Source organism: Hypanus sabinus, chromosome 4 (assembly GCF_030144855.1).
Source record: "Hypanus sabinus isolate sHypSab1 chromosome 4, sHypSab1.hap1, whole genome shotgun sequence".
In the NCBI taxonomy this organism is placed as follows: Eukaryota; Metazoa; Chordata; class Chondrichthyes; order Myliobatiformes; family Dasyatidae; genus Hypanus; species Hypanus sabinus.
In genome coordinates, this window is record NC_082709.1 from 65,662,641 (window position 1) to 65,680,837 (window position 18,197).

Consider the following 18,197-nt stretch of genomic DNA (forward strand, 5'->3'; position numbering starts at 1 on the left):
AGAAATTTAGGAAGGAAGGGCTTTGGTAGCTGAAGGCATAACCACTAATAGCAGAATAATTTAGAGTTGAACAAGAGGCCTAAATTAGAGAGGTGCAAAAGTAATAGGGCTGGAAATAACGCAATGATAAAGAGGAGCAAGAATATGAATGAATTTGATATCAGCAATGAGAATTATTGAATATAGCTTTGCTGAACTGGGAGACAGTGTTTATCAGAAATCACCAAGTACTGAACACAAGAGTGGAAGATCATACATAAACAACTTCAAAATCTGAGGGGGAGAGGGGGAGAGGGATATGTATGGGTGTGGAAATGTAGATGTCCTATGTCTGCCTCACAGTCCAATTCATTCCCTAGTAAGCATCATAGATTCTGATTGCATGTGACTCCAATAACTGGGGAAATAAATCCAATAACTGCTTCATTGGGCACAAGAAATAAAGTTGTTGTCACACTAACCTGATACAGCGTGTGCAGTGAATACACCGAGTCATGATTGTTTTCACCAGTGGCCCAATGTTCTTGTCCTCCACAGCCCTTTTTCCCTCCATGAATCTACTCCGATCACTGCCAAACATCATGGACTGATCCTGTCAACCACCACATTGGACAGGGTTTAGCACATTCGAATGGCAGCAGGCAATAATTAATAAAGCAAGAAAACGGACAGCTAACGCTACTGAAGACTAAGATACAAAACACATCCATAAAATAGAGTCCTGTCTGTTATTCAAGCTTACATTCTAACACTGAAACTGGTACCTCCACTTGAGATAGGGTGAGGAAGGTGTGAAAGGTTTGGTGGGGGTGATTGATTTCACATTTGAATTGGTTCTTCTTGTGTGCAGCCACAAAGGAAGTTAAGAGTCAACAGTAATTGCTTCTGAACAAAGGGCTTTGTATATGATTACGTCGCTCCTGAAGTTCAATGTGCAAATCTATGTCTTACAAAGATACAATACACCATTCATACAGACCAGATAGTTCATTCATTTTAAAAGCCACATAGAAAACACATGGAATTCTCTTCAGAGACAAAATTTCATTGCCTTCAGATTATTCTTATTCCACTTCCTCAGTAAATCTGACCTTAAATAACTGTATAAAAGAAAACACTGGGCAATGCTTTCCTCTTGCTCTGCACATATTTTATCATGATAAGCCACTGAATTTCCCTAATCTACGTGGTTCTAGTTCCTTCCTACTGTTTAATTTTTATTGTTGACCCTTCTCCCAGCAGTGTTCCCTCTCTTCCCCAAATCTACACTTTGCAGAAATGCTATTCAACTTGTTTTTGCTCAGTATTATTGATCTACATTCTTTTATTTATTATTTGTACAATTTGTCCTCCGTTGCACATTGGTTGCTTGTCTGTTTTTGTCATGTATAGATTTTCATAAACTCTGTTGTATTTCTTTATATTCCTGTAAATGCCTGCAAGAAAATGAATCTCAAGGTACTAAATGGTGATATATATGTACTTTGATAATAAATTTACTTTAAACTTCGAACATCTTAAAACTGGCCCTTATTTCCTACTATTAAGAGCACCCACACACCACTACACTGACTGAGCATTCTTTGGACAAATCTTTCTATTGCTAGTTTTGTTTAATCACTTGAAGGCACAATATGACACATTTGAAGTACAATGTGCAGCAATCTGTTTAGCTACAAGGAAGCAGATTCAAGGTTAATAATACAGAATGGGAACTGCAAGAACAAGATTAGGTCTTTCTACCATTTAATTAGATTGTATCAGACTGGTACCTCAATTCTAATATCATATTGGTACCTCAACTCCCTAAGTACCATTCTGAATACTGTTACTCTCAATATCTTCACTTAACATTAATACCCTGCTGTGAATTTTTAAAGTAGCCAACTTCAAATTTTTAGGGAAAGGTGATCTGGTGGACAGAGTTCCAACTTTGTGTGTGAATTGCTACTGAATCAATGTTGACTGGCCAAGCTTCAATTTTAAAGTTGTGTTCCTTGCTCTTATTTTTCCCTTTTTGCAGCAGCTTCCTTTTGTACCTTATTAAACCAATTCAACACCTCAGCCTGGTTACCCACTAATCTTCTACCAAACCAAAGTCTCACTCATGCAGCTTTTTGTAATGTGAACACTATTTCACTCTGATGTCATCTTTTTGGATCAGATTAATACATATGAGGTTCACTACAGTATTTCACCTAATCAACGAGCAGCACGCGAATCAGTGCTAATTGTACAAGGCATGCTAATTTGCAACCATCAGTAAATCAAACACTGGAAGATTATTTGCTGCACTCTTCCCAAGTAGGTTTCAAGGATACATTTAATGTCAGAGAAATGCATACAATATACATCCTGAAATGAGAAGAGGTCAAATAATATCGTAGATCGGAACTGCAAAGGAAACTAGAGATATCTCTTACTGCAGCCTGACTCACTGTTTCACTATATTGTAACTCCTATGTAACAGGTAGCACAGGAAATCCATTAATAAACCTTTCATCAAGTCAGTCTAGATTTTATATTATTAAGCTAAACATTTCACGTCTTTGAAGGAAACGCTTTCTTAATTTTCAGCGCATTTGATTTTTACTTTGTACTTCTGTATTTTTAAACACACACCTTACTATTTTTTAAATTACTTAAAGTGAAGTACAACAGGAATGATTGTGAACCTTACAGGGGGTTCAGTTTGGTTTCCGGGCTTTGCTCCATTGCCAGATTCACCTCAGTTTAAAGAGATCTGGAGCTCATTTACACAAGAGGTCCTTGGCATTGAATATCAATGCAATATCTGGTGTGAGGAGGTGACTGGGAGGTGGGAAAGGGGCTTCTTTTGCTGGTGTTGTTCAGTTGAACGTTGCAGGCGTGCTACGTTGGCAATGGAATTTGTGGCGGCATTTGTGGGCTGCTCCCAGCACATCCTTGGTGCATTGGTTAATGCAAATGATGCATTGCACTGTCAGCCTTGATGTAGGGGTAATAAATCAATCTAAATCTGAATCAGCACCTTTATCTTGCTAAACCTTTACTCTTGGTGTCAAAACCTTCGGCATTTGTTACTATCAGTGGTACCTGAAGATCACATTCTCCTCCCTGGTCACAGATGGGACAGTCCAATGGGTGATTGGCCAGCAGAAATTCCATCACACCCTCCCTTTGCACAAAATGGAAATGAAGCATAGCATCAGTATACAGAATACACAATATAGGGCTTACCAACATTCATTATCTAATTTAACAATGAATATTACAAAAACAAGTAGAGTATCTGAATGTTTAGGCTCTGGTTTAAATGACACTTGAAACGTATTCTACTTACACCTTTCAATCCATGTTTATGATCTTATATTTTAACTAAATATAATAGTGACGTGTTTCTCATTTCCCTTAGTCTTTTAATTATTTTATTAAATTATAATCACTGTAGATTGCAACCAATGGCTGGATATGCAGCACGTAAAAGGCAGATTCATACAACATGGAGATTTCACCTTACTTTACCTGGCTTTCTTGGTTTTTTCTGAGTTAGTAAGGATATTCCACCCCTTCATTACTGGCATAGCACAGGCAGCTACAGGCTAAGGAGAAAGGGTAAAACTGGTTTGCAACTGGTGCTATCAATAGAAGATATTGAACTTCTAACAGTAACAACTTTCCACAATGATATTTTAATGAGGGGATCTATTTATTTTCTGTTTATTTGATTTTAAATGAGGAAAGGTCGTCTTCTTTCAAAAGTAAATGCATTTCAACATTTGCAATATTTTTAACATATCTAAAATGTCTAATCATTCTTTGGTGCCAATGTCATAATAATCCCAACGTATTGGTGGCAAATCCACTTATCTTCATGTTTTAATTACGTGTGTACACAGGGGAAGAGGAGTGGGGTGAGTTGAGAATAAAGAAATGGCATAGCTTCAGTCAGCAGCCAGCACTGCTTCCAACTATGCAGAGTACATGATTCTTTCCCAGTTGAAGAATTATTTCTCCTTCTCATAGATAAATACATTCACCCTACTCAATGACATCATTGTTTCACTGACAGGTCACCTATCATCACCCCCAATTCACTTCCTTGTTTCCCATTGCTCATACGTTCCATCACATGAACCCCATTATAAGATACAAACTCTCACTGTACCTTGGGTGCCCTTTCGATCTCCACCAAGCACATTCGGCAATTTCCTGCAACGGACAGCCGATCATGGTAACAAAACCGTGGGATCTGTATGCCGACTTTTTCACAGGCCTGTAAACAGAACGAGCTTGTTTTAGAACATAGAGGGACGAAACACAAGAACAGACCCTTCAGCCCATAATGTCTGAGCCAAATTAAACTGTAATCCCATCTGCCAGCTCATGATCTATATCCCTCCATCCGTTGTCTGTTCCCATACCTGTCTTCAGTTCTCTTAAATCTTAACACTGTATCTACTTCCACTGTAGTAAATGTGTTCCTCCACAGCACATTCCAAGCACCTACCAGTCTGTGCTGGAAAAAAACCTGCCTCGCAAATCTCTTTTAAACCTCTGCCCCCATTCATCTTAAATTTTATACTTGCACCCTGGGGGGGGGGGGGGGAATAGCCCTGACTACTCCACCTGTGCATTTTATAACTTTATATACTCCTATCAGGTCACCTCCTCAACCTCCGATGCCAAACAGAAAAACCATCCAGATTTGTCCCACCTCTCTTTGTAACTACTACTCTCAAATCCAAGCAACATCTCTTCTACATTTTCTCCGAAGCCTACGTCCACATCCTGCTTGTAATAAGACAACTAGAATGTCACACAATACTCCAAATATGGCCTAAACAAAATTTTAGACTGCTCTGACGTGACTTCCCAACCTTTATATTCAACGCATCAACCAATGAAGACAAATATGCCATATGCCTTCTTTACCATCCTGTCTGCTTATGTTGCAACTTGCACCAAGATATCTTTCTTGTCCTCATATGCCTACTCCATTCTATCCAACTTGGTTCAGTCCCTTCCCACCTACATCTGCGACACTTTACGTGCTCTTGATCACCTCAACTGCAGCCAATTCCCGGGTTCTGACAGCCTCATTTTCGCAATGGATGTCCAGTCCCTATACAGTTCTATCCCCCATCATGAAGGCCTTAAGGCTCTCCACTTATTTCTCAGCTCCATTCAAGGCCCCAAACATTCCTTCCAAATGGGGCAATACTTCAATGCGAATCTGTTGGGTTGTCCATTGTATCCGGTGCTCCCAATGTGGCTTCCTCTACATTGGTGAGACTCAATGTAAACCATTTCAATTCTTATATTCATTTCTGTTCCAACCAGTTTCCCTCCACTACCACCCTCCTCTGTTCAGCAGAACTGGTCCTCACCCTCGAAACAATTTCTCCTCCATTTCCCCTACTTTCTTCAAACTCAAGAAGTAGCCATGAGCACCTGCAAGGGCCCCAGCTATCCTGCCATTTTCTTGGCAATGGGGAATCGTCCGTGTTCTGTTCCAGGCCTTCCCTGGTAATGCTCCCCAACTCTTACTGCACTACATTGATGACTGCATCGGTGGTGTTTCATGTACGCTTGCTGAACGCATCGATCTCATCAACTTTGCCTCCAACCTCCACCCTACCCTTAAATTCACTTGATCCATTTCTGACACCTCTCTCCCCTTTCTCAATCTTCCTGTCTCCATCTCTAGAGACAAACTGTCTACCAACATATTTTATAATTCTACCAATTCCCATGGCCATCTTCACTGTACCTCTTCTCACCCTGTCCCCTGCAAAAATGCTATTTCCCATTCTCAGTTTTGTCATCTTTGCGACATCTGTTCCCAAGGTGAGGCTTTCCTTTCCAGGACTCCTCCTTCTTCAAAGAACAGGGTTTCCCTTCCTCCACCACCTCAACTACAACACATCCATTTCCCAGACACCTGTGCTCAGCCCACCTTCCTTCCACCTTAACGGTGATAGAGTTCCTCATCCTCACCTATCACCCCATGAGCCTCCACATGCAATATATCATTCACCGCGACTTCCGCATCTTCAACAGGATCCCACTATCAAACACACCTTTACTCCACACCCCCCTCCCCCGACTCTGTTTTCTGCAGGAATTACTCCCTCTGCAATTCCCTTGTCCATTCCTTCCTCTCCACCAATCTCCCTCCTGGCACATATCCCTGCAAGCGAGAGAAATGCTACACCTGCCCATTCATCTCCTCCCTCACCTCCATCGAGGGCCACAAACAGTCCTTCCAGATGAGGCACCTGTGAATCTGCTGAGTTGTCTATTGTATCCAGTACTCCCGATGTGGCCTCTTCTACATTGATGAGACCCAAGGCAAGCCATTTTAATTCTTATCCTTTTTCCTGTTACAACATTTTGGTCCATGGCCTCCTCTTCTGCCATGATCAGGCCACTCTCAGGGCGGAAGAGCAATACCTCATATTCTGCCTAGGTACCCTCCAGCCTGATAGCATGAACAGTGATTTCTCCTTCTGGTAGATTTTTTTTCCATCCCACCACACCCCCACTCTATTTCCCACAGGCCTCTTACCTCTTCTCCTCACCAGCTTATCACCTGGTACCTCTCCTTTGTTCCCCTCTCCTCTCCCATCAGTCTTTCTTCTCCAGTTTACCTTTCCCACCCCCCACCTCCCCTATCACCTTCTAGTGTGTGTTCTTCCCCCTCACCCTTTTTATTCTGGCATCTTCCCCCTTCTTGATGAATGGTCTCATTTTGAAACATCAACCATTTATTCATTTTCATAGATGCTGCCTGACATGCTAAGTTCATCCAGCGTTTTATTTGTGTCCCTCCATATATCAATGCTTTAAGGGTCCTGACATGTACTGCATAGTTTCCTTGACCTCCAAAAGTGCAACATTTCACACCCGTCTGTCATGTCTTCACCGTTTTTCCAACTGTGCCATTTCATGGTATTGGTACTTTACCATATTCTGATATATTTTCTTATTTATTTTGGGAAGTCCTCAGCTAATGAGCCATGTATTTAGCAGTAAATCATTACTGAAGCTATTGAAAACCATTAAATAAATAGTTGATTTTTTTTGAAAAACTTAAAATGCTGTTTTAGCTTCTACAACATAATGAAACTTGCTGATTTGACAAAGCAATTTAAACACTTAGGAACAAAAAGGTCATTTAGCCAGCAGAGTTAGTCCTACTATTCAGGTCTCTAGCTGTGACCCGAGTCCAAATCTGCAAACATCTGGCTCTCCCCCACACCATTGATATTTATTAATTACTATGTATTAAGGTGTGTAATTTTAAAGCTCTGAATATTAATAATGCACACAGAATCAATTTCCATTTACTGAAGAATTCCGAGTTCAACCATCCTTTGCTTATAGAAGTACACCCCATCTTCATTCTTGAAAGGTTAGTTTTCATCTTTAGATTACTTCATCTGGCCCGAGACATATCAACAGACAAATTTAGTTTCTCGGCATCTACCTATTCATTTCCCTCAGTACCCTGAAAAATTTGATTCAAAATCCCAGAGGATTAAAGCTGAAATTTCCAAATTCACTTGTTGTAAATCTTTGCTCATTCCAAGGATTGATGCCCAGAAAGAATATACATCAAATGTGGATTAATTAGGATCTTATAAATTATAGCATAACTTCAACTCCTTATAGAAGGGTCAACGAGTATTTCTTGTTCCTAAAGATATGTCAATGACCTATCCACTTTTTTCCCCAAACAAGCTTTTGGTCCTCTGCACTTTCTTGCTTTTCACTAATCAGGCACTACTCTGATCTATCTTGTTCACTCCAAAGTGAGCAATCTGATATGTATCTATAGAGCAATTCATTTGCCAGGGTAGGACACTCCCTTAATCTAATAACATTGCTGGAATTTATGCATATATCATCTGTTCTGTTTATATTGTTGCCTATCTTTTTGAACCCAGAAAAAAATGGATACATTGGATTCTGGTTTATTGGATCATCGGGTTAATCAGGGCAGCCAATTACTAAAGAACAAAATTATTAAAGGACAACTCTTAAAGAACAAAAATTGAGAAGATTGCCAGAATTCCCTTTGTTTACTTGGGACACTATACTACTTAAATGTGTCAGGAGACTATTGTCAAACAGTTTCTAACTAGCATCAGTCACGTGCGCTTGCGTGGCCATTAGACACTACACTGTGCATACAGCGAACAGTTTTTAAATAGTGTCAGTTGTATGTGTTTGTGTTCAAGAAGCTTTAGGACAAATAATTTGAAGGTATCAACAACTGTCTTCAATGTTTCAAGGAAAATGAAGATTTAGAGGATGCAATCATTGAAAGCGTTGTATGAGGCAGTCCATTATCTACGGTAGGTGTCTGCACCGATTTACCGTCAATCAAAAGAATATGTCAGCCTACATTGTTTGAATTCCTCAGTCGATAACTATTAGGAAGTAATGCACAGTTTTATAGTGCAGTGCTATAGTAGTACTGATAGTATTCTAATTTGTTCTGTATTTCATTAAAATGCATAATTTGTTACTGAGTTAAATGGTAGCTTGTCTTTTTTTAAATACCTTTCTAATCTATTTTCATAAAAGTTCAGCTAATTAGGGGAGCCACTTAATCAGGCCAAAATGTACTGGTCTTGATATGTCCCAATTAAGCAGAATCCATTACACTTGGCTCTTTATTACATCTACTGGTATAACAAATAGGCCAATTAGTAGAAACCTACAAACAAATACTAGGATTTTAAGATTGGGTTTATTTGTCAAATGTACAGTACAAACTCCTTACAGGTGACGGCTGGAATTGAATGCCAACCTTCTGATCACTTGCTATAAAGCATAATTGTAACCACTGCGCTACTGTACCAACCACCATATTCACTGCCACGTGCTTGTGAAAAATATTGTTACCCACTCCAATAATTATTTTCTCCCTAACGTCCTGTCTTGTCACAATAGATTACCGATCAACCTTAACATTGCCCTCTTCTGTAATAACAGGAATTGAAGTTATTGGGTTAGGAAGACATACCTGTAGAACAGTGGTTCCAGGCTCTACCATCACTGGCTTGCCATCAACAAACACCTCCACCAGGTTGCTAGCTGCTGTGGATGTGCAGCGAACTGAAAACATTGAGAGAACAACCAGGATTAGTACTCCAGGAGTAAATCACCACAAAGACATGAAATACACTACTGGAACAGGAAAAGAAAGTCAGACAATTAAGAAGTCATTTAAAACACCCAACAATGGCCAACAACATCCAATTTTACTTTACATTTCTGTGCTAGTGTGTATCATGATCTCAGACTTGGCTTCCACCATTGTTCAGCCAATTAAGTAATCTGAGTTATGGCCCCATAAATATGTGATCCTGAACCAAGTTCAAGTTCAGTTTATTGTCATTTAATTGTACACAAGTAAACAATCAAATGAAACAATGTCCATCCAAATCAAGGAGCACAACACAGTACATATAACTCACATACACAACGCCAAGTAATATTATCACAAACAAATTAACAAATAATAAGGTGCACATATAACACAAGTTAAAAAATAAACAGTATAATACTACTGGCACTTCATACATTATGAGACCTGGGTGGTGGCAGGGAGTTCAGTAACCTTACGGACTGGGGAGGAAGAAGCTGTTTCCCATCCTAGCATACCTTAACGCTACGGTACCTCCTGCCTGATGGTGGGGTCCAAAGAGAAAGAAGACATGGGCAGTGACACTGGGGAAGGGAGAGAAACTGTGTGAAAGGCTGACACATTTACATGTCTGGAACTGGTTCCAATTCCACTTGGGGTATTACGTGGCTTATTTTAACCCGTACAAACAAACTCCACATCACTACCCTTGAGTAACATGAGCTGTGTTGCACAATTTTTGTCAGAGGAGCTTGAATGATTGGGAACTACCTTTACTTGGGACAGGTCTTCACTTAAGCTATAAAGCTTTGCTTAAAAACTACAGCTCCTAGAAGCAGAGGATAGGTAGAGTCAACAGAACAAAATTGGTGAAAAGACATTTTAAATTCATATTTCTGAACCTTATCAACAATCCTAAAATTACGCAATTAAATGGAGCTTGATTTTATTCATTCGAGGGACGTGGGGTGCCACAATAGCACAGCGGTTAGTCTGACACTATTACTGCTCAGAGCGTTGGAGTTCAAAGTTCAACTCCAATGCCGCCTGTAAGAAGTTTGTATGTTCTTCCCGTGAGCGCCTGGGTTTCCTACAGGTTCTCCAGTTTCCTCCCGCATTCCAAACTGGAAATTGTCCTAAAATTAGGCTTGGGTTAAATAGGTGGGTTGCTGGGCAGTACAGCTCGTTGTGACAGAAGGGACTGGTCTGCGCAAAAACTCTAAATAATAAATAAATCTGCCCTTCCAGTGGTAATGGTAAGCCACTGCAGTAATTGAAGTGTAGTTTACACACTATTTTGTAAGAGAGAAAGTTCCAGCATTTTGACGCAGCAATGGTGAAGGACTAGTGATATATTCACATCAAGATGGTGCATAGCTTGGAGGGCAATTTCCAGCTGGTGGAATTGCTGCACTTTTGTTGCTCTCGTCTTTCGAGCTAGTGGCCTGGAAGGCACTGTCTAAGGATAATCAGTAAGGGGCTGCAGTGCATCTTGTAGATGGTACAATTTATGTGTCAGTCATGAAGTGAGCGAATATTTGTGACTGGGGAGCCGATCAAGTGGACAGTTATGTCCTGTATAGTGTCGATCTTCTTGAGTGCTGTTGAAGCTACACTCACCTGGGCAAGTGGAAGAGCATTCCACCAAACTCCTGACTGGGCCTTTTAGATGTGGACAGGTTTTGAGGAATTAGATGAGTTACTCCCGAGAGGAGTTCTAGCCTCTGACCCGTTTTTGCAGGCACATTGTGTATATGGTCACTCCTGTTCAGTTTCTAGTCAATGATCGTCCCCAGTTATTGATAGTGGGAGACTTAGTGAAGTAATGCCATTCAGTGTCACGAAGCAATAACTGGAGAGGCTGTATTTCATTAGGAATTTGAGGAGATTTGATTTGACACCCAAAACACTCAAACACTTCTACACATATACCACGGAGAGCATTCTGACAGGCTCTGTCTGGTATGAAGGCTGGGGGGGGGCTACTGCACAGGATTGAAAAAAGCTACAGAGAGTCGTAAAATTAATCAGCTCCACCATGGATACTAGTCTCTGTAGTATCAAAAACATCTTCAAGGAGCGGTGCCTCAGAAAGACATCATTCACTATTAAGGACCCTCATCACCTAGGACATGCCCTCTTCTCATTGTTACCTTCAGGAAGGAGGTACAGAAGTCTGATGGCATACACTCAGCGATTCAGAAACAGATTCTTCCCCTCTGCCATCTGATATCTAAATGGACATTTAACCCATGAACACTACTTCACTTCTCTTTATTTCCTTATATGCACCATTTTTAATTTAACTTTTTAATATTCAAAGATGTACTTACTGTAATGGACTTCTTTCTATATTTATCATGTGTTGCATTGTACTGCTGTTGCTAAGTTAACAAATCTCACAACATATGCCTGTGATATCAAACCTGATTTTGATTCTGATTCTGGATTTCTCTTGTCAGATATCATCATTGCCTGGCATTTGCAAGCTGGCTGTTGAACAAACTTCTGAGCACTAAAACTATCCTGGGTGTAAGCCATGATCTTCAAATACAATATGAAGGTTTCTCACATTGGAGCAACAACCACCCCAAAAATAAGTAGTCAAGGTGTTACAAGTTGAGATGGCAGTTTCTACGCCAGCAATGAGTTCCATTTCCTGAACTTGCCTTCCTTCTGGCTGTTGCCGATAGCAATTTGCATTTCATTAAAGCCATATACACTCTGAAATAATGCAAAACTAATACCGGCGATTCAGTGCAACTAACCTCAAACCAAAGTCCAACAATGGCAACCACAACAAGCAGGTCTCTGGCTCTGTGGCTCAGAAGGGAAGGTGGGAGAGGAGGAGTGCAGTAGTGTCAGCGGTTCCATGGTTGAGGAGCAGACAGATTCTCTGGATGTGAAAAAGAAATGCAGGTGGTATTTTGCCACCCAGCAGCCAGGGTCGGAGATGTCTGGGATCGGGTCCAGAGCATTCTACAGGGGGAGGGGGATCAGTCAGAAGTTGTGGTACATATCAGTACCAACGACATGGGTAGCAAAAAGGAGGTCCTGAATAGAAGGTATAAGGAGCTAGGTAGAAAGCTGAGAAGCAGGACCACCAGGGAAGTAATCTCTGGATCGCTACCTGTGCCACAAGCCAGTGGGGGTGAGAAGAGGTTGATTTGGCAGATGAATGCGTGGTAGAGAAATTGGTGCATGGGGCAGGGTTTCAGATTTCTGGATCATTGGGTCTCTTCTGGGGAAGGTGATGACCTGTAGAAAAGAACGGGTTACACCTGAACCCGAGGGAGACAAATATCTTTGCAGGCAGGTTTGCTAGTGCTATTGGTGAGGATTTAAACTAATTTTGCAGGGGAATAGGAACTGGAATGATAGGGCTGAAAGTGCAGGCAGTGTGTAGTGAGATTATGAAGAAGGACAGGCAGATGTTAGGGCAAGATTGCAGTTAGTGGGATGAGTTAAGTGTAACATGGGGGCAAAATCAAAAAGGGTGATAAATACAGGGCTGAAAGTGTTATATTTGAATGCACACAGTATACAGAATAAGGTAGCACAATTAAGAGATTGGCAGATACGACGCTGTGGGCATCATTGTGTCATGGCTGAAAGATCATGGAGCTTAATATCCAAGGACACACCTTGCATCAAAAGAACAGGTGGGTAGGCAGAGGGAGTGGTATGGCTCTGTTGGCAAAAAGTAAAATCCAATACTTAGAAAGAAGTGACATAGGATCAGAAGATGTACAATTGTTACAGGTAGAGTTAAGAAACTGAAAGGGTTAGAAGACCCTGGGCTACAAATTACAACAGTAGATAAAAAGGCACGTAATAAGGGTAATATTATGACAGTGATGGAGGATTTAAAATGCAGATAGATTGGGAAAATCAGGTTGATGCTGGATCCGCAGAGCAGGAGCTTGTAGAATGCCCACAAGATGGCTTTAACAGTAGCTCGTCTTTGAGCTCACTGGGGAAAGGCAATTCTGGACTGGGTATTCTAAAGCAAGGATGGAGCAACTGTGGCTGACAAAGGAAGTCAACAAAAGGCAACTAAAAAATGAAACAAGGAGAGAAAAGATGAACTATGAAGGTAAGGTAGCCAATAATATAAGAGGATACCAAAATTTTTTCAGATTATATAGAGTAAAAGAGGAGGTGAGAGTGGATATTTGACCAATGGAAAATGATGCTGGCGAGGTAGTAATGGGGGACAAGGAAATGGCGGACTATTTGATAAGTATTTTGCATCAGTCTTCACTGTGGAAGAAACTAGCAGTATGCCAGAAAAGCGAGATTGTTGGGAGCAGAAGTGAGTATAGATACTATTACTAAAGAGAAGATGCTCAGGAAACTGAAAGGTCTGAAGGTAGGCAAGTTACCAGCTGAAGAGATTGTGGAGGCATTAGTAATGATCTTTCAACAATCACTAGATTCTGGAATGGTTTTGGAGGATTGGAAAATTGCAAACATGTTTCCATTCTTTAAGGGAGGGAGGCAGAAGAAAGGAAATCATAATAGGCCAGTTAGCCTGTCTTCTACAGTTGGGAAAATGTTGGAGTCGATTATTAAGGATGAGGTTTTGGCATACTTGGAGGAATTAATAAAGTAGGTCAAAGTCAGCATTGTTTCCTTAAGGGGAGGTCTTACCTGACAAATCCATTTAGCATCTGACAAATCTCATTAGCATTCTTATCACAGTTAAGCATTTGGAAAGAGTGTCACTGGAATGTACTTAGACACAGGTTTGCACACAGCTACTTGAACAAACATTAAGACCAGAGTTATAAGTTTGGTTAGAGATCAGTTTAAGACAAGATAGACAGTGTTGTTTTAGGGATTTCTAGAGCTTGGATTAATAAAGTCAAGACAGAACCATAATGATGTCAATTATACTCAATATTCCCTTATCCTGAGGCACACAAATTCTCACAGAAGTTTGAAATATTAAAAATATCTTTGCTGGAGATTATAATGTGCCTCACATAAAGCAGTGTAAGCACACATGCATATACACACACATCATTACAGGGGACTAAAGTGGTTAAATGTGCAATAACTATTTGTCACAACTACTTATTTACCAGCATTCTTTGTTCTGAGGCATTCTTTAGCCGAGTGTGCAGCACTTGTTAACGTCTTACGGATTACAGGTAATCGCAGCATGATGCCGAACTGCAACAATAACAGAGTTCCATTAGCAGCAGCTTACACAAACTTGAAAAGTGTATCATAAGCTCTAGAAAAGGACATAAGAGAGTCATGGAAGATAATCATTTATTCCAACAGAGAACAAATTCACCATTTCCAAAGTATTCTTTCTTCATTCTGTAAGCACAGACCTAATCCTGAGTCACAGAAAGTTGACTGACCTACTCAATTCAAAGGCAACAAAGCTGACCCCACTCCTCCCTCCTTCCCTTTCTTTCTTTTCCTCTCTTTTTCATAAAAATAGATGCAGCAAAAGACAAACAAAATCAGCCTGGCTATGTTTCTGATTACCACTCACTATGTTGTACTGGTCACTTTCGATACTTTTACCATCAACTAATTCCATGACTCCTAAGTCCTCGACCCCTTTGCCAAGAACAAAACTCTGTCAAGATTCTTCACTATTTCAAATACCTCTATCGGATCCCCCTCAAGTAGCTATGTTCCCTGAAAACAGCTCTTCCAATCCATTCACATAACTTAGTAAGTACATCTCCTTTTAAGACTTTCACATCTTTCCTAAAATGTAGCACCCAAAATGGGGCAAAATATTCCACTTGTGACCAGAGCAGTGATTTACAAAAATACTCCACTTGTGACCAGAGCAGTGATTTACAAAAATACTCCAGTTGTGACCAAACTGGTAATTTACAAAAATACTCCAGTTGTGACCAAAAGGTTCACTATGACCTTCCTTACATAATACATGTTTCTACTTATGAAGCCAGAAAAATTCTCAACCTGCCCAGACATTTGTAAAAATTTCTTTCCACAACCCCAGAAAACTTTCTGTTACTGTAGAATTGTGTCCTGTTGTTCATATTGCTTTCTTCATTTTTCCTACCTAAATGTAATACACTAGCAAAAAGGTCATCATTGACATGATTGGACAAAGGGCCTGCCTCTGTTACAGCATTTCTGTATGAACTTATCATCTATGTGTCCACTAATTCCATTAGCCCAACTACAGCTTATTACTCCAGCCTGTGCAAGATAAATAAAGAAACACAGTGGTCCTAGTGCTGACCTCTAGGGAATTTCACACCGCACTTCCCTCCAGTCTGTAAAACAACTGTTCACTAATGTTCTGCCTCTTGCGACTTTCATTTTCATTGTAATCCAGTGCCGCTACTCTCCCTTTCATGACATAGATTTCAACCTTGACTAACAGCCTACTGTGTGGCTCCGTTATCAAATGCCCTTTGAAAGTCTACATCCCCCTCATCAACTCTTGCTATAATCTCATCAGAAAACCCTACCAAGGTAGGACTATTTCCCTTTAATACATTCTTGCTGGCTTTCCCCAAATCAATCCATACTTGTTCAGGTGACTTCTAATTCTGTTTACCACAGGGAAGAAAGACAAATATGTGCCATTCTACACAGGGGAGAGGGGATGGGGGAGTGGGGACAGGTGGGTGGGGGGGGGAAGAAGGCATCAGCAGTGGAGGGACTTTAACATATTGTGACATTAACTTATCAGATGACCTATCCTGGGCCCGGCACATGGATGCAATCTTAAGAAAAACACACCAGCATCTTTACTTTCTTAGAAGATTAAGCTTGTCACTGAATATCAACAACTTGTACAGAAGTATTGTTGAAAATATCCTGATTGGTTGCGTCATGATCTGGTATGGCAATCTGAATGCACAGGAACACAAGAAGCTGCAGAGAATCATGGACTCTGCCTGACACAACATGGGCACGTCCCTCACCACCATCCGTACTAACTATAGGAGGTGCTTCCTCAGGAAGGCAACATCCATCAAAGATCACCACCATTCAGGCCATGCTGTCAGAAGCCCAGAGTCCTGCACTACTAGGCTCAAGAATAGCTACCTCTCTTCGACTGCGTGGTACTTCAACCAACCAGACATCCCTAATCACTAGAATTAAACAACACTATAGTCACTTTCCAGTAAAATGGTTCAAAAGGACAGCATTTATTATTAAAGACCCCCACCACCCAGGACATGCCCTCTTCTCATTACTACTATCAGGGAGGAGATACAGGAGACTAAAGACCCACACTCAACATATTAGGAACAATGGATTCCCCTCCAACATCAGAACTCTGAATGGACCATGAAAACCTCATTATTTGTCTATTGCTCTACTCACTTATTTTTGTGACATTTTTGTTGAAATCTTGCATTGTACTGCTGCCACAACACAGCAAATTTCACAACACATGTCAATGATGACAAATGTGATTCTCACAAACCAAGAGAACATACAAACACCACAGCTTCTTTCCTTTGCTCTCAAAGATTCCCATATCGGGTCCAAATTAAGACATTTAAATGTTCTACAATCATTCAGTAAAGAGCCTATTTTTAGAATGACTTATAATATAGCAAGAGCAAAAATGTTCAGTGACGTTGATTCCAGAATGGGAATAAATTAACAATAGAAACTACGGAACTAGTTAAATGAAGAATCAAAGCAGGAATGACAGATACTTTTGCAAAATCCTCCTCCAGACCAAAATTACTCTCAGTATTTTTCCATTAAATTATAATCAACCAAAGGCTTTACAATGTGTATTTAAGAGGGTATCCCAGCTACCCTTTTAGCATGTCCCAAAAACATTTTATAGCAAGATAAATATATTTGGCATAAAATATAGTTATTACTGCTACAAGAAACTGCAGCAACCAGTATGTATGAAACAAGCTCCCGTTTGGCAATAAGGTAACCAAAGGAGAAGCATTTATGAGGAAAATATTTTCCTGATTCTTCTTCGACATAGCTTCGGGGAATCATTTAAAAAATGTTGTGGTTTAAGAATGTATATCTTCACCATTATACTACCAACAATACGTGTGCTCCAGTGTAGCACTGACTTTCAACCGAGATTTCTTGCTCACAGGTAGTGAACCCAGACACGCAAACCCACAGCCCCATTCACTCACAGATAAGGTGCTTTGGAATCCGAAATGCCACTCACTGAAAACCTAAAAATAAAGGCTGAAATGCTGGAAATAAACTGGTCTTCAACCTGAAATATTGTCACTTCTCTTTCCACAGATGCTCGCTGTTTCCTTTTAGTAAGCTGTCTTTGCAGCCTTCAGTGCACGTACATGGTTAAGCGCAATGCAAGACAAACATCAACACCGACACCGATTCCAGAGGCTAAAATCTGAAGCAAGGAAACAGATTGCTGGAGGAATTCAACATGTCAAGCAGCATCTGTGGAGGCAAAGGGATGGTCTCGGAAACCTACATCAACAAGGAAAGAGAGTGCTTTTAAAGTCGGAAGCGATTACCATGAGGAATCCAGGGCACAAGGTTTTCCAGGCACACCTTTACAAAAAGCCTAGACAGTGATGATAAAGAGAGAGCGCCTGCAGGGTGAGAAAGAGCAAGTCCTGCGCCATCTGCCAAGTCACCCAGGGACCAGTCAAGGGCAAACCGGCGCAACCCAAACATTGGCGCACACCAGCCAACTCTTCGCCGCATACAACCCCAGGCACGAAACTTCACCTTGCTTGCAAGCACCAATAACCGAACCTGTCTCAGATAATCCCCACCATCATATTCCCTATCAATACCTGCTCACTATTTGGCCTTCTCAACCAGAATAGCGGCGACAATGGCGGCTCGGCTCTTTCCGAAAACTGATCGGCAATTCCCGGCTCTTTCCGGAAACGGATCGGCAATTCCCGGCTCTTTCCGGAAACGGATCGGCAATTCCCGGCTCTTTCCGGAACAGCGCTCGTCAGCATCACGGGCAGGAGTCACGAACTCGGAAGAATGCGATCTTATTTCCTCATTTCCAGTCATCAATATTAGTCATTTTAATTTGTTATAAAGTAAGAAACATTAATATTTGTTAAAT

General features: G+C 40.8%; 1 protein-coding gene across 1 annotated transcript in view; it reads right to left on the reverse strand.

Moving 5' to 3' along the window:
• The window catches only part of ndufs1 (NADH:ubiquinone oxidoreductase core subunit S1), a 42,221-nt gene extending 24,165 nt beyond the window's left edge, over window positions 1-18,056 (reverse strand). The window contains exons 1-7 of the mRNA XM_059967333.1: window positions 17,911-18,056; window positions 14,227-14,317; window positions 9,017-9,108; window positions 4,148-4,255; window positions 3,505-3,581; window positions 3,076-3,157; window positions 462-592 (exon numbers count right to left, since the gene is read on the reverse strand). Of these exons, the coding sequence (XP_059823316.1) occupies window positions 462-592; window positions 3,076-3,157; window positions 3,505-3,581; window positions 4,148-4,255; window positions 9,017-9,108; window positions 14,227-14,308 (572 nt within the window). The 5' untranslated portion in view covers window positions 14,309-14,317; window positions 17,911-18,056. The remainder of the gene's footprint in view (window positions 1-461; window positions 593-3,075; window positions 3,158-3,504; window positions 3,582-4,147; window positions 4,256-9,016; window positions 9,109-14,226; window positions 14,318-17,910) is intronic.
• Window positions 18,057-18,197: the final 141 nt, after the last annotated feature.